Source organism: Natrix helvetica (assembly GCF_964273705.1).
Source record: "Natrix helvetica genome assembly, chromosome: Z".
Lineage (NCBI taxonomy): Eukaryota > Metazoa > Chordata > Lepidosauria > Squamata > Natricidae > Natrix > Natrix helvetica.
Genome location: NC_138554.1, coordinates 139957245 through 139980344, shown reverse-complemented (window position 1 = coordinate 139980344; position 23100 = coordinate 139957245). Strand labels below are relative to the sequence as shown.

At 46.2% G+C, this 23100-nt stretch overlaps 1 protein-coding gene across 5 annotated transcripts in view; it reads right to left on the bottom strand.

Moving 5' to 3' along the window:
- Positions 1-23100, bottom strand: part of NBEAL2 (neurobeachin like 2) — a 153282-nt gene that overhangs the window by 37449 nt on the left and 92733 nt on the right. For all 5 annotated transcript variants that reach the window (XM_081971510.1, XM_081971507.1, XM_081971509.1 and 2 more), the window contains 12 exons: positions 19449-19608; positions 15918-16055; positions 12659-12964; positions 11114-11263; positions 9258-9415; positions 7997-8121; positions 7346-7466; positions 6405-6562; positions 5556-5689; positions 4549-4656; positions 3151-3246; positions 1406-1530 (listed from right to left, as the gene is read on the bottom strand). In XM_081971510.1, the coding sequence (XP_081827636.1) occupies positions 1406-1530; positions 3151-3246; positions 4549-4656; positions 5556-5689; positions 6405-6562; positions 7346-7466; positions 7997-8121; positions 9258-9415; positions 11114-11263; positions 12659-12964; positions 15918-16055; positions 19449-19608 (1779 nt within the window). The remainder of the gene's footprint in view (positions 1-1405; positions 1531-3150; positions 3247-4548; positions 4657-5555; positions 5690-6404; positions 6563-7345; positions 7467-7996; positions 8122-9257; positions 9416-11113; positions 11264-12658; positions 12965-15917; positions 16056-19448; positions 19609-23100) is intronic.

Sequence of the window (23100 nt, the reverse complement as noted above, 5' to 3'; positions counted from 1 at the left end):
ACTGGGGGTTGGGGGGGCAAAAAACAGGCTGTTTTTTGCTCATTTCCGCCCTCCCCAGCCCCCAGGAGCTCTTTGAAAGCCTCCTAAAGGCTCTGCATGGCCATTTTGGTGAAGGGGCGGAGTTTCTGGAGGCAAAAAATGCTGTATTCAGTGTATAAGACACACCCAGATGTCAGCCTCTTTTTTGAGGAAAAAAGGTGCGTCTCATACTCCGAAAAATACGGTACTTCCAATGGCAAGGGATTCTGGGAAGTGAAGTTCCAGGTGGGATTGCGTGGCTCCAGATGGGAAGGCCTAACTCAACCAAACACAGTTTTTAAAGAATGACAGGTAGGGACGAGAATTTGTGTTGCTAAGCAATTTAAGCCAATCACACCCAGTTTTACAACATTCTTTGCCATGGTTGCTACCGTGTTTCCCCCCAAAATACAACCTGTCCTGAAACTAAAGCCTTGCCACATTTTTCGTGTGGGCAAAAATATAAGTCCACCCCCAAAAATAAACCCCCTAGCCAACTCCCCCCCCCCTCGGCCAGGCAGAGCACCGCTCACCGACATAGCGGTATCCTGAAGGCACCAGCCGCAGGAGCCGGGGGGGGGGGGGAGAAAGGCACTCACATTGCTTGGCGCCTTCAGGATACCGCTACGTTGGGGAGTGGTGTTCTGCCTGGCCTGAGGGGGGAGTTGCTGGGCGGTTGCTCCCTTGCGAACTAACTCCTGATGAGGTGACCAAGCTCACGAGCAACCGCCTGGCAATCCCCCTCTCCAGACAGGCAGAGGGCCATTCACCGACCTAGGGGGTATCACTAAGGTGCCAAGGAACGTAACGCTCTGCCCGCTGCTCAGCTCCCGCGGCTTGGCACATTCGGTATACCCGTTAGGTCAGTGCATAGCGCTCTGCCCAGCTGGAGAGGGGGGTTGCCGGGCGGTTGCTTGTGAGCTTGGTCACCTCATGGCAACTTCACCCCGAGGCTGTGCCCGGCTCTTCGGGAGCCAGTTCGCAAGGGAGCAGCTGCCGGCAACTCCAAAACAATAAGCCCTCCCCCTATAATAAGCCCAAGGCCATATTTTGTAAGTAAAAAGAAAATAAGACCCTGTCGTATTTTCTGGGAAACAAGGTAAGTGAATCACTACAGTTGTTAAGTGAATATGAGTTTGCCCCTTGACTTTTCTTGTTGGATTCCAGCTGGGAAGGTCGCAATTGGTGATCACGTGACCTTCGGAATCTGTAACGCACCTGGGTTTTGATCCCTCGACTGTGGGGATGCTACGACGGTTATATGTATGAGGAGCTGTCGTTTTTTCCCCAGTGCCACCATAACTTCGAACGACTTCTAAATGAATGGCCGTGTCAAGGTCAACCTGCAGCTCCTCCCACCTTACTTTGCGCGACACCTCGCACTCACTTCTCTTTGACATCCTTGGCGTGTTTCTCATTGGCCACTCCAATGGGCTTGGAGAGATCCCGGAAAACAGCAGGGTTGTTGAGATCCAGGGTCTCCGAGACGTAATCTTGCAGGATCCAGGGGAACTGAACGAGAGGGAGAAAGGAAAAGATTCTTGGATTCCATCTTGGAGCTGCAGGGGAGTCGCTCACAGCAGGGGTCTCCAACCTTGGCAACGTTACAATTTGTGGACTTCAACTCCCAGAATTCCTCAGCCAGCATGCTCTGGCTGAGGAATTCTGGGAGTTGAAGTGCAGAAGTCATAAAGATGCTAAGTTTGGAGACCCCTGATCCAGGGGATCCACATTGGGGGGGTATGTGTGGCTCCAGAAGACCCTGTTCTGACCTAGGCTTCCCCAAAAAGCACGAAGCAGAGTCCTGGTCCCAACAAAACTCCTTTTATTAAACAAATATGAATTCCTCTCATTCACATTCAGAAGGACTGGCAAACAGTCTTTCAAAGGGGTAATTATGGGTACAAACCTTATCTATTTTGGAAAGCTGCCATGTAAATATTTCCCAAATGATGTGCTGTGCAAGGAAAGACTAGGCACAGAGCCTCTGAGATCTTCACACTCCTGAAAGGAATCTAACGACCGACCAACTGAATTGTTTCCTGCAAAAGCCCACTCCCCTTTCTTTCCTCTTTTATTTCCTATGGGAAGGGTCAATCACTTTCCAGCAGTGGCTTTACTCACAAGTCTACCCCGATTTCTGAGTTGTTCTTTTCTTCTGGCAGCTCTGTGCATGCGCACACTGGGAACAGGCTCCAGCTGTTCCTCTGCCTTACTGCTGCCTAGCTCCATAGCAGTGGTGGGTTTCAAACTTTTTTAGAACCTATTCTGTAGGTGTGGCCCTGTTTTGTGGGAGTGGCTCGGCGGTCATGTGACTGGGTGGGCATGGCCAACTTGACATCACTCATGCACGCTCAGTCACGTGACTCTCCAACCAAGCCATGCCCACGGTGGCAAAAAAAATGTGTGACTCCGATGAAGGGAAGAGGTGGGGGGAAGAGAGGGGGAAAAACTCCCAAAAATACTGCTGAAGGATGTAGGGCCGAAACTGCATGCAGGGGAAAGCAATTGGGTTGATCAGAGAAGGCCTTAGAGAGAGGAATCCAAGAGAAAATTATCACACGTTGTGGCAAGAACTTTGGGAGATCTTTGGATGATAGTTTTCTATTGGATTCCTCTCTCTAAGGCCTTCTCCGGTCAACCCAATTGCTTCCCCAGCGTGTGATAGTTTTCTCCTCGTTCGGGCAGGCGGCCGCCTGCAGCCTCAGCTGGGTGGGCAAAGGAAGTGGGTGGGAGGACAAGCACGGTGTGGACGAGCGGGGCAAGCGAGCGAGCGGATGGTGACCAGCGGGTGGGGAGGGAGCGTTTGGGGCAGTGGGACAGGCCAGGGAGAGGCAGCGTTCCAGTACGGGGCCTCCGGAAGAAGGGATACGGGAAGGCACGCTAAATTTCACCACCAGTATGCCTGTACCTGTGTGTACCGGCTGAAAACTGCCAGACAGCCTCAGCCCCCTCTCTGCCTCTGATGCAGAGCCCTTGTCCAAGACTTCCCCAGCCTCCAGGGTTGGCCCATGCTCCTCCACAACCTCCTCACTGCCCGACTCTGCTGCCAGCTCCACTGGCCACTTGTAGGCCACAACAGACCCCTCCCCCATATCTATGCCCCAACCCCCTTTTATTCCAGGGCCTTACCACGGGATATTGAGACAGGTCATTGTAGGTGCGTCCTGCAATTGTGTTCAGCTGCATGAGGTATTCAAAGTTGGAGATCTCCCTGGTGACCCATTTCTGGAGGAGGAAAACAAAGGGACCCACTGAGATCAATACCATGGGTGTAGACAGGAAGAGCGGAAAAAATGAGGAGGGGTGAGACCCTCCAGACTTTCCAATCTTGGGAACTGTCTGTCTTGCCACACGCAAGAGAAAAAGAAAGTGAGGGTTCTAAAGATGATAAACCAGGGGTGTCCAAACTTGGGAACTTTAAGACTTGTGGACTTCAACTCCCAGAATTCTCCAGCTTATTCCACAAGTCTTAAAGTTCCCAAGTTTGGACACCCCTGTGATAAACCAACTGGAAAGCAGAATAGAATAGAAACACTTCATCCCATTATTGAAGCTGAAGGTAGTAGCTGGGCCTGGAGACTGATAATCCCTGACTTACAGCCATTCATTTAGTGACCGTTCAAAATTAAAGCAGCACTGAAAAAAGGGACTTACGACCATTTTTATCATTACAACAGTCACATGGTCAAAATCCGGATGGTTGAAAACTGGCACGGATTTATGACAGCTGCTGCAATATCCCAGAGTGCCCTTGGTGAACTTCTGACAAAGTCAACGGGAAGCCAGATTCACTTAATAACTGTGTTACTAATCTTAGCAATTGCAGCGATTCACTTAATTTGGAAAAGTCCCAAATTAAGGGCAAAGCTCACTTAACACATATCTTGTTTAGGAAAAGAAAACTCCTGTGGTTGTAGGATTATCTGTCCCCTGGGGAAAGGGTTAGAGGGTTGCAGGCCAAATACATCGGTGGACAACGGCCCATGATATCTGGAATTTTTAACACAGTCCTTGACATACGACCACAACTGAGAACAGAATTTCCACTGCTAAGCAAGGCGGATGTTGTACGAGTCACGCCTACTTTATCTCCGCTTTTTGGTCAAGTTTGCTAAGTGAATTCCCGAAGTTCTTGAGAAAACGATGCAGTCATTAAGCAAATCTGTGTTCCCACTGATTCTGCTTGTTGGAAAATCACCAATGGCGATCGACTGATCGTGTGATCCCAAGGACATTGCAATTGTTGGAAAATACACACCGGTTGTCAAATGCCTGAATTTTGACCACTTGACTGTGGGATGCAGCAATGGTCGTTAAGTGCGAAGACTGGTCTTAAGTGACTTTTTTCAGTGCTGTTGTAACTTCGAATGGTCGCTAAATGAATGGTCCAAAGTCGAGGACTACCTGTGTAGAGGGGATGAAATGAATTCGTGTGGCAATGCAAGGGTTCTTGGATCAGACGGGATCTCCTGCAGAAGGAATGTTCCAGAAAAGCGGGGTTTCTTTGTCCATGGAACAAAAGGGTACCTGTGTCAGTCCGGAGGCCTTGAGCAAGTCCTGTGGGGAGCGGCAGCCTTGATAAATCTGGTTGGGAAGCTGCAAGCTGAGGATGGTGAAATAGACCTTTTTCCTCCCCTGTGAGGGCAGAAGGGAAGGAAGCCAGTGGGGGATTAGGCAAAATTCAGGCAGATTTTATATATAATCTAATAATCTAATAATCTAATAATCTAATAATCTAATAATCTAATAATCTAATAATCTAATAATCTAATAATCTAATAATCTAATAATCTAATAATCTAATAATCTAATAATCTAATAATCTAATAATCTAATAATCTAATAATCTGACAATTTGATAATCCAATAATCTAATAATCTAATAATCTAATAATCTAATAATCTGACAATTTGATAATCCAATAATCTAATAATCTGACAATCTGACAATTTGATAATTTGATAATTGTGATTGTGATTTTTTTAACTTTAGTTTAATTTTTTAACTTTAGTTTAATACTTTAATTTTTATTTTATTTTATTCTTTTAATTTCATTATTTCCTTGTTGCCTATTTCTATCCTGCCTGCATTATTTTTATAAAAAGGCGGTGAACATATCCTCCTATTTTCCCCATGAAAAAAAATCTGTGAGAGAAAGAGGGAATCACCCAGCCGGCTTTCATGCCTAAGGCAGGACTAGAACTCCCTGTTGCCTGGTGATTGGCTCAAATCCACCCAGGCAGCTTTCATGCCTAAGGCAGAACTAGAACTCACCATCTCCTGCTGATTGGCCCAAAGTCACCCAGCTAGCTTTCACGACTAACGGGGGACTAGAACTCCCAGTTGCCTGGTGATTAACCCAAAGTCACCCAGCTGGCTTTCATGGCTAAGGCAGGGCTAGAATTCACTGTTTCTTGTTTTCTACCCCGGTGCCTTAACCACTAGGCCAAGGGGGCTGTTTCCAAGATGGCTCCTTCCCCCAGTTGTCCGCTCTCCCCGTGCACCTTTCATGAGGGAAGGAACTTTCCGTTACCGTTTTCTTGAAGTTGAGGAAATAATTCGCCTGATCGATGAAGAAGAACTCCAGGGCTGAACGGTGCAGGTTGTAACGCCGAAGGTGCAGCTCCCGGAGCTGTCCGAGTGGACGCTTGAAGTCGTGTCCGATACCTAGATGTGGGCGCAGAAAAACCCCCATAGGTTCATTTCTCGGGGACTCAAAGGGGGGAAAGGAAGGAAGGGACTCTGCCCCCCAGGGACAATAGGGAGGCCGTTGCTACCACCCCATATATACAGGTAGTCCTTGACTTACGACCACAAATGAATCCCAAATTTTAGTTGCTAAGCAAGACAGTTTTTTCGCCCCATTTTATGACTTTTCCTGCTGCAAGCGAATTGTTGCAGTTGATAAGTTAGCCGCACGGTTGTTAAGTGAAACCCTATTGAGTTTTCTCGGCAGAAAGTTGTCAAAGGGGGAAATCGCATGACCCCGGGATGCTGCAACCGTCACAAGTATGAGTCGGTTGCCAAGTGTCTCAATTGGTGATCAGGGGGAGGGTACAATGGTCGTAAGTGTGAAAAACGGTCATGGTGTTGTAAATTGGATTGGTCATTAAAGGAATGGCCTCTGCACCACATGCTGGAGGGGAGAAACTCCCTTCCTTCACCCCTGTGTTAATTTTCAAGTCATTGTTAGTGTCAATTCACTTAGTCCTCGATGTGCAATTACTCACTTAGCGACCGCTTGAAGTTACAACAGCAGAACAGAAAAGAGGGAATTACAATTGGTTTTCACCTTTACAACTCTGGGCTCAACGGGGTTCATAAGTCAAGGACTTCCTTCTCCCTCCCAAAGCTGTTCTCGCATCCAGTGGAAGTCACTTACCGTCCTCGGTCTCCTCTTTCTCGCTGTTGCTGTCGTAAAAATAGATCTGTTGGGTGGTGACCTCCAGGCGCCCCGGGATCACAGCCACAACGGTGATCAGTTCGCAATCCTCCGAGATGAGCAGTTTCTCTCGTTGGCTTTGCTCTTTGGGCTCCAGGCTGAAAGGGACAGATCGTTAGAATCCATCGGGTGACTTCTGCGGCCTCCGGATTCCCACCGAGCTTCATCGGGAACCGTCAGCAGACCCAGGGAAGGTCAAAGGATGGTGAGATCCTAAAGTGGAGCATCTCCCTGTTGCTAGGTGGAGAGGAACCCAGGAGAGGACTTTGCCGAAGATCTATGGAGAGTGCAAGGCTCTTGGTGCTCTCTGAGCTTGGTGGTTTCCTTGCAGACATCTCACGATCCAACTATGGAACATCATCATCATCATCACAGGAGGAGGAGGAAGAGGAGAAGAAGGGAGGAGGAGGAGGAAGAAGAAGGAAAAAGAAAAGGAGGAGGAGAAGGAGAAGGAAGGAGAAGAAGGGAGGAGGGTGAAAGAGGAAACGGAGGAGGAAGAGGAAGGAGAAGAAGGGAGAAGGGAGGAGGAGGAAGAAGGAAAAAGAAAAGGAGGAGGAGGAGAAGAATAAGAAGGAAGAAGAAGGGAGGAGGAAGGAAGAATGGAGAAGGGAGGAGGAGGAAGGAAGAGGAGGAGATGGAGGAAGAGGAGGAGGAGGAGGAGAAGAAGAGGAAGAGGAGGAGAAGAGGAGGAGGAGGATTGTGTGGTCCTTGGTTCTCTCTGAGTTTGGTGACTTTCTGCAGACATTTCACGGCCCAACTAGGGAACACCATCAGTGCTAGGATTAGGGTGTGTAGAGTAGAGGAGGAGAAAGAGGAGAAGGATTGTGGGATCCTTGAAAATACCCCTTCTTGGGAGGGGAGGGGGGCATGACAAAACTCACTGATTGTCCAAGAACGAGAGGTCTTCTTCTGCCAGTTGATCGTCCTGCATCTCGCTGACTTTGGCTTCTTTGGCCACGGCTAAAGGTAAGGATTCCGCTGGGTTGTGTAAGCCATCAGCACCTGGAAGGAAGTGGGATGGAATGGTTAAATTGTCTACTTTCTTACTCTGCCCATTCTCCATATTTAAGCAAGGAGTAGGCTATCGACTATTGGTGGTCCTTCCTTAGCCAGTAAGCATGTTCTCAATGTGGTGGACACCTGGTTGGGAAGATGGCCATCCTCTGAACCTCACCAAATTCTGGTGAAGTTTCTGGTGATGGATCAACATTTAGGTCCTTCCCAATGCTACAAAATCTAACTTGATATTTCTCCACCTTCACTGCTTGAAGTGGTGTGGATTTTAACTCCCAGAATTCCCCAGCCAGCTGGGCTGGCTGGGGAATTCTGGGAGTTAAAGTCCACACCACTTCAAGCGGTCAAGGTGGATAAACATCACCTTAATTTTTGGACACAGAGAACTTCAGGACTTAACAACTTGGGGACTTCTGACTAGCAAGAACCTACCATGTCCATCCTAGAAAATATTAAGGTCCCTGCATCACCAAATGCTTCCGACCTGCAAGTTCCCATTCTCACAACCCCCTTCTCACCAAGGTTGTCACGCAAGGCACTAGCTTCTGCGTGGCGGTCATAGTGGTGGTTGGGAACCAACTTGAGTCTCATTCGGGAGTAGGTCTCCACGTTGGACAGCTTCCAGTAGATCTCAGGTGGATTCCTGGATGGAGACAAGAGAACAGACAGGTTTTTTTCGGGCAGAAAATGTGTTGAATTCATGCACGTTTCGCATGAAGGAAGAATCCCATCATAGATACATTTTAAGGTGGCGAAAATACCTTTTTATCCAGCTAACTAACATCTCTCCAGCTAACTAACATTCTGCCAGTGCATTCAAAAGAATTGTTCAAAGAGTTTATAAGTGGCTAGAAAACAGAAGCCAAAACAGAAAATGGAAGTCTTTGTGGTTTTTTTTTTCTAAACTAGTATTGAATAAAAATTAACCAAAGTTACTAATACAATACAATACAATAGCAGAGTTGGAAGAGACCTTGGAGGTCTTCTAGTCCAACCCCCTGCCTAGGCAGGAAACCCTATACCGTTTCAGACAAATGGCTATCCAGCATCTTCTTAAAGACTTCCAGTGTTGGGGCATTCACAGCTTCTGGAGGCAACTTCTGTTCCACTGATTAATTGTTCTAACTGTCAGGAAGTTTCTCCTCAGTTCTAAGTTGCTTCTCTCCTTGATTAGTTTCCACCCATTGCTTCTTGTTCTACCCTCAGGTGCCTTGGAGAATAGCTTGACTCCCTCTTCTTTGTGGCAACCCCTGAGATATTGGAAGGCTGCTATCATGTCTCCCCTAGTCCTTCTTTCTCTTAAACTAGACATACCCAGTTCCTGCAACCGTTCTTCATATGTTTTAGCCTCCAGTCCCCTAATCCTCTTTGTTGCTCTTCTCTGCACTCTTTCTAGAGTCTCCACATCTTTTTTTACATCGTGGCGACCAAAACTGAATGCCGTATTCCAAGTGTGGCCTCACCAAGGCTTTGTAAAGTGGTATTAACACTTCACGTGATCTTGATTCTATCCCATTAAATCCTATTAATTACTATCAAACTTAAAGTATTGACTACAATGTAAATATAATGGGAATATGAACAATTAATATTATTAGAAGTGTTAGGACTACTGTTATTACATTATTTAAAAAGTTAAAATTGATAGGAAGAATTTAAGAAAAGGCCAAGTTTAAAAAAAAGGGGGGGAGAGAACCCACCCTTTCCGGAGCCCATGTGACACCAAGATTTAAGGGTTAGGGGGCTGCAAGGGGGACACCCCCCCCCTTCCCCACTTACTGGTCAGCCCAGACCGAACGCTGAGAGGTCAGCAGCCGTTGCATTGCCCGCCATTGTTGCAAGACCGTATTGTGGTGATGGTTCATCTGTTTCAGCATATTTGTGTGCCGGATATTTTCGTATTTCGCCCGTTTCATTACAGGCTCCAGGATCAGCTCCTGAGAAAAAGCAGGACAGGTGGAATTACAGATGCAGGAAGTCCTCGCGTTACGACAGTTCATTTAGCAACCGTTCGAAGTTTCAATGGTGCTGAAAAAAGTGGCTTGTCACCATTTTCACTCTGATGACTATCGCAGCATCCGCCTCCCCCATGGTCGGCAACGGACTCGTATTTATGACGGTTGCAGCGTCCTGGGGGGAGGGGGTGTCATGTGATTCTCCTTTGGCGACCTTCAGACAAACTAAGTCAAAAGGGGAGCAAGATTCACTAAGCGACGTGTGGCTAACTGAAGCACTGCAGTGATTCACTCAACAATGGCGGTGAGAAAGGTCGCAAAATGGGGCAAAATTAACTTGACTCCTGTCTCGCTTAGCAACAGAAATTTGGGGCTCAGTTGCCATAAGTCAAGGACTACATATATATCTGACTTAACGATCGTAACTGGGAACAACCCTTCCCTGGCTGGTTTATCCTCTAGTGCGTAGTCTAGTGCTCTACGAAGTTACTGATCACACATCAGTCCTCGCACTTACGACCGTCACAGCATTCGCACGATCAAAATTTCAGCACTCGGTAAACACGGTGTATTTACGAAGGTTGCAATGTCCTGGGGTCAAGTAATCACTATCTGGGATCTCCCCAGCTAACCTCAAACCAGTAAAATCCATGGAAAAATCCAGATTTGTCTAACACCTGGACCTACCTGTCCACCTACTTACATACTATATCTGTACGCTAGAGGAGGACTTAATTGAAGAACAAGAATAGAAGAAAAAGGAACTAAAAATAAAAAAAAAAACTAGAAGGTTTCATTAGGGGTAAAATAGATGAAAAGAGGAATCTTGAAATGACAACTTGGTATAACTTTGAAGGGGCAATTAGTGATATTGTTTATGCAATAAGAAGAAAATAAGTTTAAGATGGAAAAATATGGAAAGAGAATAATGGAGCTGACATTGGAGATAGAATTATGATGCAAAATGGATTATCTACAAAAGAGGGGGAAACCTGGACAACACTTTGTTCATAAATATGTTATTTGTATTAAAGAATAACAATAAAAACTTTTATTAAAAAAAACATGCTGTTTTTTAAACGTGCCTGTCTAACCAGCCACCGACCTACATACCTGTCTACTACCTGCACACCTGTCCTCCTAATCACTTACCTGTCCACCTGCTTACACACCTGCCCATCTAATCATTCCCCTGACCATATATCTACACACACTCCTCCTCACTGCACTACCCAGCTGCCCACCTACTCACACACCTGTCTGCCTAGCCATCCACTTGCCCACCTGCCAATCCATCTGCCCACCTACTACCTGCATACTTGACCACCTAACGCCTACCTGATCATGTACTTATACACCTGCTTGCTTAACTACCCACCTATCCATCTACTTATACACCTACCCACCTGCCCACCTACCTACGCACCTTCCCCCAAGCACCCACACACCTATGCACCAGCCTCCTAACAACCCACCTGCCCCCTACTACATCCCTGTCAGTCTAATCACCCATTGCCCTACACACCTGGCCACAACCACCGTATCTGTTCACTTCCTTTGCACCTGCCCTCCTCACAACCCATCTATCCCTATTACACCCCTTACCTGTCTAATCATCCGCCTGCCATTGACCTACAAACCTGCCCACCTAACCATCCACCTGCCCGCCCATCCACCTACCTGGAACTTCCTCCGGCTCTCGGCTTTCTCCTTCTCCCTCCTCTGATTGCTGCTCATCAAGGCGTCATAGCAGGAGTTCCAGAAATTGGACATGTGGTCGTGGCTCTTGGCAAACGTGTCCATTTCAAACTGGGCCATGGTGGGTTGCACCTGCGTGGGAGACCCAGCCGGGGAAGTTACTAAGCAGGACAGCGAGAGGACACGAAAAGTGGGCAAAACTTAAAAACGTTGGAAACGGAAAATTCTGGAGGTTACCCAAAGGTTGCTAAATGAAGGGTCACCATTTGAGAGTCACCTGTACACAGGAAAAGGTGCAGAGGTATTGATTGTCTTAGAGTGCAGGGCAGGAGGCAGAACTAGGCGTCCTCCAGGTATTTTGGAAACACAGGTCCCATAGAGAGGAAGGAGAAGGAAGGAAGGAAGGAAGGAAGGAAAGAAGGAAGGAAGGAAGGAAGGAAGGAAGGAAGGAAGGAAGGAAGGAAGGAAGGAAGGGGGGGAGGATGGGGGCTTCTTGGTGCTCCCTGAGCTGTGTTTTTTTCTTGCAGACATTTCATGACCCAACTAGGGAACATCATCAGTGCTAGAAGGAAGTGGGGGTTTGTGAAGAGGAGGAGGAGGAGGAAGGACTGGGGGGAAGGGGGTCCTTGGGACTCTCTGAGCTTGGTGGTCTCCTTGCAGACGTTTCATGACCCAACTAGGGAACATCAGTGCTAGAAGGAAGGAAGGAAAGAAGGAGGGAGGGAAGAAAGAAAGCAAAGAAGGAAAAGGAAAGATGGAAAGAATAAGGAAAGAAGGAAGGAAGGAAAGAAAAAAGGAAGGGATGGAGGACTGTGGGGTCCTTGGGACTCTCTGAGCTTGGTGGTCTCCTTGCAGACGTTTCATGACCCAACTAGGGAACATCAGTGCTAGAAGGAAGGAAGGAAAGAAGGAGGGAGGGAAGAAAGAAAGCAAAGAAGGAAAAGGAAAGATGGAAAGAATAAGGAAAGAAGGAAGGAAGGAAAGAAAAAAGGAAGGGATGGAGGACTGTGGGGTCCTTGGTGCTCTCTGAGCTTGGTGATTTCCTTGCAGACGTTTCATGACCCAACTAGGGAACATCATCAGGGCTAGAAGGGAGGAAGAGGGCGAAGTTTGAAGAGAGGAGGGGGGGAGGGCAAGGGTCCCTGCTTGAGCAGGGGGCTGGACTAGAAGACCTCCAAGGTCCCTTCCAACTCCTGTTATTCTGTCATTCTGTCAGGGTCTCCTGTGTGAGCAGGCGGTTGGATCAGAGGAGACTCCCCCAATCTTTTTCGCTTTGCGGACCAGCGATGAAGGAGGGGGGTGATAGTTCCATGCGAGCAGCAGGAAAGTGCGTGCAAACACGTGCGGCCCCATTAGCACAAGTGGCGGGCATGTGCACCATCGCTTCCACAAATGGAGCATGCATGCCCACACTTGCCTGCTTTGGGGATTGGGACCTCTGGAGTAGAAGACCCCCCCCCCCAAGGTCCCTTCTGGCGCCGTTATTCCAAAAAAATGTTGCTTAGGATCTCGGGCAGGTAGACTCACGTGCTTCTCAATGAAGGTGAGCCACTCCTGGTGGGTGCAGAAGATCTGGAAGTCCTCGTAAAACGTGGGGCTGCCGTTGGTGGGGGGCAGAGATGGGAGGAAGTGCTGGAGCTGCAAAGCGTCGTAGCACTGGTCCATCAAAGTCCGGATGATGGGCACCAGCCAGGAGAAGGTCTCCGACTTGGTGTGCAGAGAAGCCCGGAGCGGGGTCTCCAGTTTGCCCAGGAGATAACATGCTTGTTCCTTCCTGGGGGCTGAAGCCGTCTGGAGAAGGCCGTGAAGCTTGACGTAGGCCAAGGACTGCAGCTGGAAGGAGAAAGGAAGGAGACAATGGATGAGGAAGGAGAATATAGAGCAGTTGACGGCGATTCTTTTTCACCTTGGGTGCCAAACGCACAAGCGCACGCTATTGCATGCGCTCATGTGCCTACCCCTGTAATTTAATGCCCCCCCGTGCATGTTCATGTCACACACACACACACACACACACTGCTTTCTTGGAGCCTGGGGAGGGCGAAAACCACCTCTCTCACACCCCCGAAGCCCTCCAGAGGCCAGAAACGGCCCGATTTCCGACTTCCGCTAGGTCCGTTTTTCACCCTCCCCAGGCTCCAGAGGCTTTGTTGGAGCGTGGGGAGGGCACAAAACAGCCCAACACGCAAACCGGAAGTTCGGGATCGGACGTCTGGGTTTCCCGTTGGGCCACTTTTTGCCCTCTGGAAGCTTCAGGAGGCTTCCCTGAAGCCTGCGGAAAGCGAAAAACAGCCGAAAACCAAGGCCGAAAAATCAGATGAACCGACAGGGCAATGCCTCGTGTGCCCTGAGAAATGGTGTCACGTGCCCTCACAGATCTAGACCAAAAGAACTGAAAGCGCAGAAGGCAGAATCTGTCCTGCATTGTGGAAAGTATAAAAGCCAGGAAGGAGGCAAAAGAGGGCTCTCCAGAGCCACCTCCAGCTGTACCTGCACACAGGTGGGACTGGTGATCTGCAATCAAATATAGCAGATTTTGGGCATCGGGGCATGCTTTGGAGTCAGCAAAGGCTCCTCATCTGCTCTTGAGCAACACTGGCAGTCAAGAGGAAGGGTCAAGCAGGGAATTAGCTTACACCCATGATGGCGAACCTATGGCTCGAGTGCCACAGGTGGCACGCCGAGCCCTTTCTGCAGGCACATGATCCATCAGCCCAGCTCAGCTCCACCATGCATGCACGCAGGCCCCCCACTGCCCAGCTAGTTTTCAGGTCTCTGCCGTGCATGTGTGGTGTACGGGGTGTATGTGGGAGATGTGCATGCATGCGCAGGGGTGGGGTGCATGCACAGGAGCTGGGGCATGCACAGCAGGGGTGGGTTTCAATCGGTACGGACCGGTACGGCTGTACCGGATGGTGAAATTTAGCGTGCTTTCCCGTATCCTTTGGTCAAGAGGCCCCGAATGCTCCCTTCGCTCTTTCGCTCGCCCTGCCCATCCACACCTTGTTGCCGAAAAGTTCTCAGAAGAAGAACCAGAAGAAGAAAGAACTGGTGAGTGGCTGGGGTGGGGGGTGGGGGGGGGCGGGAGGATGTTGGGGAAGAGGGAAGAGACAGAGGGGCTGGAAGATACTATAGGAACACATACTTCCAGCCCCTCTGCCTCTTCCCTCTTCCTGGATTTACTCAGACATTTTGAAAACTCACAGCCTGTGCACAGCACACACTCTTCCATTCTTTTAACAACGTCTGAGTGAATCCAGGAAGAGGGAAGAGGCAGAGCGGCTGGAAATGTATGTGTAAGGTGGTCAGTAATATTGAAGACCGGCAAGGACAGCCATATTTCCTCTGTTTTATGGTTTTGTGTACTTATTTTATTCTTATTTAAGTAGTAAGTGCACAAAATAATAAATTTCCCTTTCTTATATCTTCTTTTTGTAGGTCATTCTTTGGGGCAAAGAATTCAGTGACGTCGACTTGGCCACTCCCACCTGGTCACATGACTACCAAGCCACTCCCACAAAACAGGCCACATCTACAGAATAGGTTCTAAAATTTTTTGAAACCCACCACTGATGCACAGGGAGTTGTGTGTGCATATGCAGAGGGCATCACGCATGCGGGGCCGTCACGTGTGCATGAACAGCAGAGACGCAAGGGCTTGCGCATACACATGTGCTTTGGGCACTTGGCGACAAAAAGGTTATCCGTCTCTGGCTTAGACTCATTGCATAAATATAAGAGGACAAGGTCAAATCCTCTAAATCAGGGGTGTCAAACTCAATCTCATTGAGGGTCGCATCAGGGCATGTAGTTGACCTTGGGGGGGCTGGTTATGGCTGACTGGGTAGGTGTGGCCAGTTTGACTCCGCTTCCCAAACTGCTGGCCTATTTCCTCCTTGCATTGGGTAGACTGGGCCGAATTGATGCAAACCAGTCCGTTACATTTTCCAGGCCGGATCTGACCACATGCAACCCTCAGGCCTTGTGTTTGACACCCCTGAATGTAAATCAGGGCTTGGTAATCCTTGCAGGGATTTCAGCTGTGGAATTCTGGGAGTTGAAGTTGATAATTCTTAAAGTTGCCAAGTTTGGGGATCCCTGTCCTAAATCCCTGCCAGCCTTATCCAGCCTGGTCGTTCCCAGGCAAACATAGCCAGCTGGAAAGATTCCTGTACTGTAGGCTGAAAACAATAAAGTAGCTACTTTGAATTCTATGCAGAGTGCCTGGCAGCCCTGCTGTATTTGCTGATTCCAAAAACAGACGTCTGCAGATGTCCGTTAATCTGGAGGAACTGCTAACCAGAGGTGAGTTCCTACCTATACGGTCCAGTTCGGCTGAATAGGTAGTAGCTCTAGCGGACACGTTCTATCCCCGGTGGCGCCATCTTTATTTTCTGTTCCGCACATGCGCAGAACAATCTTCATTGAAGAAATATAATTTTTTAATTCCTTTTTAAATGTTGTGCGCATGCATATGCAAATGCACACAAGCACGCACATTTTTTCAGGCGCCAAACTGGTAGCACTGGTGGCTGGAAACCACCTGTGCCTGCTAATCCTAAAATGTTCCCTCACGTGTGTTATGCATCCACGGACTGCAGTGACTCAAAGACCTAATGAGGGGGACCATGGTTGAGTCAGGTTGGCATCAGATCATCCTGGAAAAGATGTATCTGTGCGGTCATTAAGAGCTGACCCTAACTTCACGGTGAATAATCGATGTGGTAAGACAAACTAGGGATTATCTATATGTGGAAATAAACCACATAGAAGTTTGGGAATTTACCTGCACGTCTTCCAGCATGATATATCCAATCAGTACCCGCAGGCCAATTTGAGCCATCTCCTTCAAGTCCGAAGTGCCGTTGGCCACGTGGTACCAGACCCCCAGCTTGTCTAGCAGGCTGTTGGCACCCTCATAAATCTAGGGTTCAAAGATGAGAAGATCAGTAAGTCAAAGGAAAGAGCCCTTGTTCTGTCTCCACCGTCTCATGCACAATCCACGTTTCTCTTTTGGACAGGAGGAGAGCATCAATTTAGACAATGCAAGGGGTCAGAGTTTGTTGCAGAAATCGAATCCAAAAAGCACACACAGGTAAACTGATTCAGCAGGATTCATTAACTTCTTTATATGCATAATGTGACACATGAAGTAAATATACAATACCAAAAGGGCAGGTTTTCCAACGTGGTAGCAAATACAAGCAAACACAGGCAGAGAACAGTTTCAGTTCAGAGCAGCAGACGAGTTTAGAGCTCAGCACAGACTCGGAGCTTTAGTACAGAAGCTAAGCCACGCCTAGGCTCCTTGCTATCTCCTTCTTGCTCACACACCAAATACTGTTACAGTTTCCAAAGGAGCCCTCATTGGCTGGCCCAGTTGCCATGTCTCTTCATTGGCTGACCTTGTTGCCATGTCTCTTCCGGTCATGAATTGTCATACACCCTGACACAAGTGACTTCAGTCTATGTTCTGCATCCAGTCTCTCTCTCTCTCTCTCTCTCTTCCTCTCTCTCTCTCTTCTTTCTTTCTTTCTTTCTTTCTTTCTTTCTTTCTTTCTTTCTTTCTTTCTTCTTTCTTTTTTTCTCTCTCTCTCTCTCTTCTCTCTCTCCCCCCCAGCTTTCTCTTGGTGGGATTCCCTCTCTCTGGGACTTTAAGGTCGAACTCCTAAACCTCACTGCAGAATCCATGATACATGAATCACACACACTTTAATTACAGGTAGTCCTCGACTTATGACCACAATGGAGCCCAACCTTTCTGTTGCTAAGCGAGACAGTTAAGTGAGCTTTGCCCCATTTTGCGATCTTTCTTGTCACACTTTAGTAGCATGGTTATTAATTGAATCTGGCTTTTCCATTGAGTTTGCTTGTCAGAACGTCACAAAAGGGGATCACGTGATCCCAGAACACTGAAATCGTCATAAATATGAGCCAGTTGCAAAGCATCCAAATTTTGATCACGTGACCACAGATATACTGTGATGGATAAATGCAAAAAATGGTGCTTTTTTTCAATGTCATTGTAACTTTGAGTGATGACTAAAGGAACGGTTGTAAACCAAGGACTATCTGTAGTTGAATGCTAAGAACTAGAAATTCCTAGCCAGAATTTTGAGAAGAGGGTAGATACCCTCCATTTCTTTTTAATTAGGGGGTGTCAGGCCTCCAGCCCTCTTTTCTTGTGGCTCTTTGGCCTGCCACACTTTCTATTTTTCCACTATGCATTTTCTATTGTGGGAAAATGGGAGGGGGGATTGGATGGAGTTAGATGACATGTAGCCATAACAAAATTCTTTCTAGAAAGCCAAGGTCATCCATTGCCTTTGCACCTCTGTACCTGACCAGAACTGGATGGGTGGAACTGCCAGCATGGTAGTGGGAGATTGGACCATGGGATGGACTTGTGGGTGGGTGGGGGACAAGATCTTGAACTTTCAACTGGGTGGGGAAAACAGGGAAGCTTCCAGATTCGGGTTTTCCCAGATATGCCAACATGGCTCTCTTCATGAATTGGATCTTTGAGGAATCCCTTGCCTTGGACTTTGATTTAATTTTGGATGCTATTTGGGACCCTGACAAGGGTTTGTTAAAGCAAGATCTCTTTAAAGCTTTTAAATCTCTTTTTCCTGGAATGTTTGCAAGACGGGCTACTTTGCTATGCCCGTAACCATCTTCCCCATCTGTTGAGTGTTTGAAATTACTTTTCTTTCCGATTGAATATTTGTAGTTCAAGGATAGTGTGGAATTTGCTCCCTGTTTATTTATGAGTCCCGTGCCCTGCCAGTATTGGGGGAGAGGGGTTTTCTCCCCTATAATTCCTTGATCAGGGTATTGGTTTTTTTTTGCAGGGTATTGTTATTTGTCTGGTGCCAATCCCTGCTTATCTAGAGAGGATGTGTTCTTTTTAAGTTTCCATTCTTTGCTTTTTATTGTATTTTTTTTAAAAAATGGAAGCAATAGTGATAAACCAGATGTACACACCATTCAATTTTGCCAAAATCTATGATTGCAAATAAACATATGTACAATACACACCATTCGAAAGAGACAATAAGAAAACAGGTAACTGATGATGTTATCTAGTTGGGTAATCAAGAGGGTAGAGATGGGAGAAATACCTAGACTGAATAGCCAAAAAGTAGATCCAAGAGAGGAATATGGGAGGCAAGTCAAAAAAAGCATAGCAATTAAAGTATTGAAGTGGACAAGAATCGATGCATAGATGATTTTTTAAAAATGTTATTGTTCTGATTTGCTTTGCTTTTTCTCTCTCTCTTCCCTTTTTTTAGGCAAGTGACATGACTGGAAGTTAGGTAGGATCGAAAGAAAGAATGACATAACTAAAAGGTAGAATAAGAGATAGAAATAAGAGAAAGGGGCAATGTTATTGTATAGATCTTTATATAATAAAATAAGAGCGATAACAAGAGAAAACGTGGAATAATTGAATAATGACAGATTGCAACAATATAATTATGTATTATTATTATTAGAAGTATACAAGTTGGTTGAAAGAGATAAAATATTTAATTTTGCACATAATTACAGCAGCAAGAATAGCGCTCGCACAATTGGAAAACTGATACCATGGTGACAGACTGTTTGATAATCCAAAGGATTCTTGATTGTGCAGAAATGAATAAACTCAGCTTGGAGTTATTAAGTGACGGAAGGAAGACTCAGAATATTATACAGTTTGGGAAAACTGGTATCAATGGTTGAATAAGAGGAGCATGAAATGTACAGCTTAGAAACATAGATGTATAGATCTAGGAATAATTAGGAATGTATAAAAATGTATTTGAACAACAAATGGTTCTGTTAGTACTGTTAAAAAGAGTGTAAATTATACAAAACTATTTTTGAAAGGGTTTGTATTTTTAATGTTTTAAATTCTCAAAAAAGTTTTTTTTTCAAAAAGAAAAGAATGTAATAATTATGATTAATTTTATTAGTTTTATTTGTATTAGAATCCAGGGGCCACACTGTTCACGCATTGATATGCTTGTAAAATGAAAGAAAGAATGAAAGAAAGAAAGAAAGAAAGAAAGAAAGAAAGAAAGAGGGAGGGAGGGAGGGAGGGAGGGAGGGAGGAAGGAAGGTAGGTCTGCAAGAAAACAACCAAGCTCCCCCCCCTCCCCCTTTCTTCCTTTTCCTTTCTACAAACCCCTTCTCCCCTTTAAGCATGGATGATGTTACCTAGTCGGGCCATGAAACGCCTGCCAGCAAGACACCAAGCACAGAGTCTTCCTTCTCAGCCTTAGCACAATCCCTCAAACCGAGGGACCCCGTCTGATGCTCCCAACCACCTTACCTTCTCGCTCCAGAGGACCTGGTTGTTGTGGCCTTCGGAGAACAAAAAGTCCTGCAGGAGATGGAGAAGTTTCAAGGCGTTCTGTGTGAGGCTCGGCAGCAGAGACGGGGTGGCCTCCTTCAGGTCCGTCAAGGCCGATTCCATCATCATCTCCAGAAGGCTGTGGAGTGGAGGGGAAGGGGGGGGGAAGCAATGAGAGGTGGGAGAGGGGAGCAGGAGGCGTCAATCGATATTGAGAGATGAGACGGGCTGAAAATGTGTGCCGGGCAGAGATCAGTCGGAAGGCAACTTCCCCTTCCGCTTACATTCTATAAATGTCTTATCTCTTAAAATACAGCCAGGTGAGATGTTCACGTGTGAAAACGAAGCCAACACACACACACACACACACACGGTCAGTCACACAGCCCAGAAATGAGCTCTTGGCCATCTCCATCAGGATTTCCTGCTTTCTAGTGAATATAAGTTGTGGGGCACAGCTCATTGCTGCACACTGATCATCGGAACTACCAGTTCGCCCAAACCAGTAGTATTTTTTACTACCAGTTCGGGCGAACCAGTAGCATTTTTTATTACCGGTTCAGGTGAACCAGTAGCATTTTTTACTACCGGTTCAGGTGAACCAGTAGCATTTTTTACTACCTGTTTGGGCGAAATAGTAGCATTTTTTACTACCGGTTTGGGCGAACCAGTAGCATTTTTTACTATCGGTTCAGGTGAACCAGTAGCATTTTTTACTACCGGTTCAGGTGAACCAGTAGAATTTTTTTACTACCGGTTCAGGTGAACCAGTAGCATTTTTTACTATCGGTTCAGGTGAACCAGTAGCATTTTTTACTACCGGTTCAGGTGAACCAGTAGAATTTTTTACTATCGGTTCAGGTGAACCAGTAGCATTTTTTACTACCGGTTCAGGTGAACCAGTAGAATTTTTTACTATCGGTTCAGGTGAACCAGTAGCATTTTTTACTACCGGTTCAGGTGAACCAGTAGAATTTTTTTACTACCGGTTCAGGTGAACCAGTAGCATTTTTTTACTATCGGTTCAGGTGAACCAGTAGCATTTTTTACTATCGGTTCAGGTGAACCAGTAGCATTTTTTACTACCGGTTCAGGTGAACCAGTAGAATTTTTTACTATCAGTTCAGGTGAACCAGTAGCATTTTTTACTATCGGTTCAGGTGAACCAGTAGATTTTTTTTACTACCGGTTCAGGTGAACCAGTAGCATTTTTTACTATCGGTTCAGGTGAACCAGTAGCATTTTTTACTACCGGTTCAGGTGAACCAGTAGAATTTTTTTACTACCGGTTCAGGTGAACCAGTAGCATTTTTTACTATCGGTTCAGGTGAACCAGTAGCATTTTTTACTATCGGTTCAGGTGAACCAGTAGCATTTTTTACTACCGGTTCAGGTGAACCAGTAGCATTTTTTACTATCGGTTCAGGTGAACCAGTAGCATTTTTTACTACCGGTTCAGGTGAACCAGTAGAATTTTTTACTATCGGTTCAGGTGAACCAGTAGCATTTTTTACTATCGGTTCAGGTGAACCAGTAGATTTTTTTTACTACCGGTTCAGGTGAACCAGTAGCATTTTTTACTATCGGTTCAGGTGAACCAGTAGCATTTTTTACTACCGGTTCAGGTGAACCAGTAGAATTTTTTTACTACCGGTTCAGGTGAACCAGTAGCATTTTTTACTATCGGTTCAGGTGAACCAGTAGCATTTTTTACTATCGGTTCAGGTGAACCAGTAGCATTTTTTACTACCGGTTCAGGTGAACCAGTAGCATTTTTTACTACCGGTTCAGGTGAACCAGTAGATTTTTTTTACTACCGGTTCAGGTGAACCAGTAGCATTTTTTACTACCGGTTCGGGTGAACCAGTAGCATTTTTTACTATCGGTTCAGGTGAACCAGTAGCATTTTTTACTACCGGTTCAGGTGAACCAGTAGCATTTTTTACTACCGGTTCAGGTGAACCAGTAGATTTTTTTTACTACCGGTTCAGGTGAACCAGTAGCATTTTTTACTATCGGTTCAGGTGAACCAGTAGCATTTTTTACTACCGGTTCAGGTGAACCAGTAGCATTTTTTACTACCGGTTCAGGTGAACCAGTAGATTTTTTTTACTACCGGTTCAGGTGAACCAGTAGCATTTTTTACTACCGGTTCAGGCGAACCAGTAGCATTTTTTATTACCTGTTTGGGCGAAATAGTAGCATTTTTTTACTACCGGTTCAGGTGAACCAGTAGCATTTTTTACTACCGGTTTGGGCGAAATAGTAGCATTTTTTTACTACCGGTTCAGGTGAACCAGTAGCATTTTTTACTACCGGTTCAGGCGAACCAGTAGCATTTTTTATTACCTGTTTGGGCGAAATAGTAGCATTTTTTTACTACCGGTTCAGGTGAACCAGTAGCATTTTTTACTACCGGTTTGGGCGAAATAGTAGCATTTTTTTACTACCGGTTCAGGCGAACCAGTAGCATTTTTTATTACCTGTTTGGGCGAAATAGTAGCATTTTTTTACTACCGGTTCAGGTGAACCAGTAGCATTTTTTATTACCTGTTTGGGCGAAATAGTAGCATTTTTTTACTACCGGTTCAGGCGAACCAGTAGCATTTTTTATTACCTGTTTGGGCGAAATAGTAGCATTTTTTTACTACCGGTTCAGGTGAACCAGTAGCATTTTTTACTACCGGTTTGGGCGAACCAGTATAATTTTTTTACTACCGGTTTGGGTGAACCAGTAGCATTTTTTAGTACCAGTTCAGGCGAACCAGTAGCATTTCACCCCTGCACTGATCCCTTTCTCTCCATTCTCACCATAATCAGGAGGCGTCAATCGATATTGAGAGATGAGACGGGCTGAAAATGTGTGCCGGGCAGAGATCAGTCGGAAGGCAACTTCCCCTTCCGCTTACATTCTATAAATGTCTTATCTCTTAAAATACAGCCAGGTGAGATGTTCACGTGTGAAAACGAAGCCAACACACACACACACACACACACGGTCAGTCACACAGCCCAGAAATGAGCTCTTGGCCATCTCCATCAGGATTTCCTGCTTTCTAGTGAATATAAGTTGTGGGGCACAGCTCATTGCTGCACACTGATCATCGGAACTACCAGTTCGCCCAAACCAGTAGTATTTTTTACTACCAGTTCGGGCGAACCAGTAGCATTTTTTATTACCGGTTCAGGTGAACCAGTAGCATTTTTTACTACCGGTTCAGGTGAACCAGTAGCATTTTTTACTACCTGTTTGGGCGAAATAGTAGCATTTTTTACTACCGGTTTGGGCGAACCAGTAGCATTTTTTACTATCGGTTCAGGTGAACCAGTAGCATTTTTTACTACCGGTTCAGGTGAACCAGTAGAATTTTTTTACTACCGGTTCAGGTGAACCAGTAGCATTTTTTACTATCGGTTCAGGTGAACCAGTAGCATTTTTTACTACCGGTTCAGGTGAACCAGTAGAATTTTTTACTATCGGTTCAGGTGAACCAGTAGCATTTTTTACTACCGGTTCAGGTGAACCAGTAGAATTTTTTACTATCGGTTCAGGTGAACCAGTAGCATTTTTTACTACCGGTTCAGGTGAACCAGTAGAATTTTTTTACTACCGGTTCAGGTGAACCAGTAG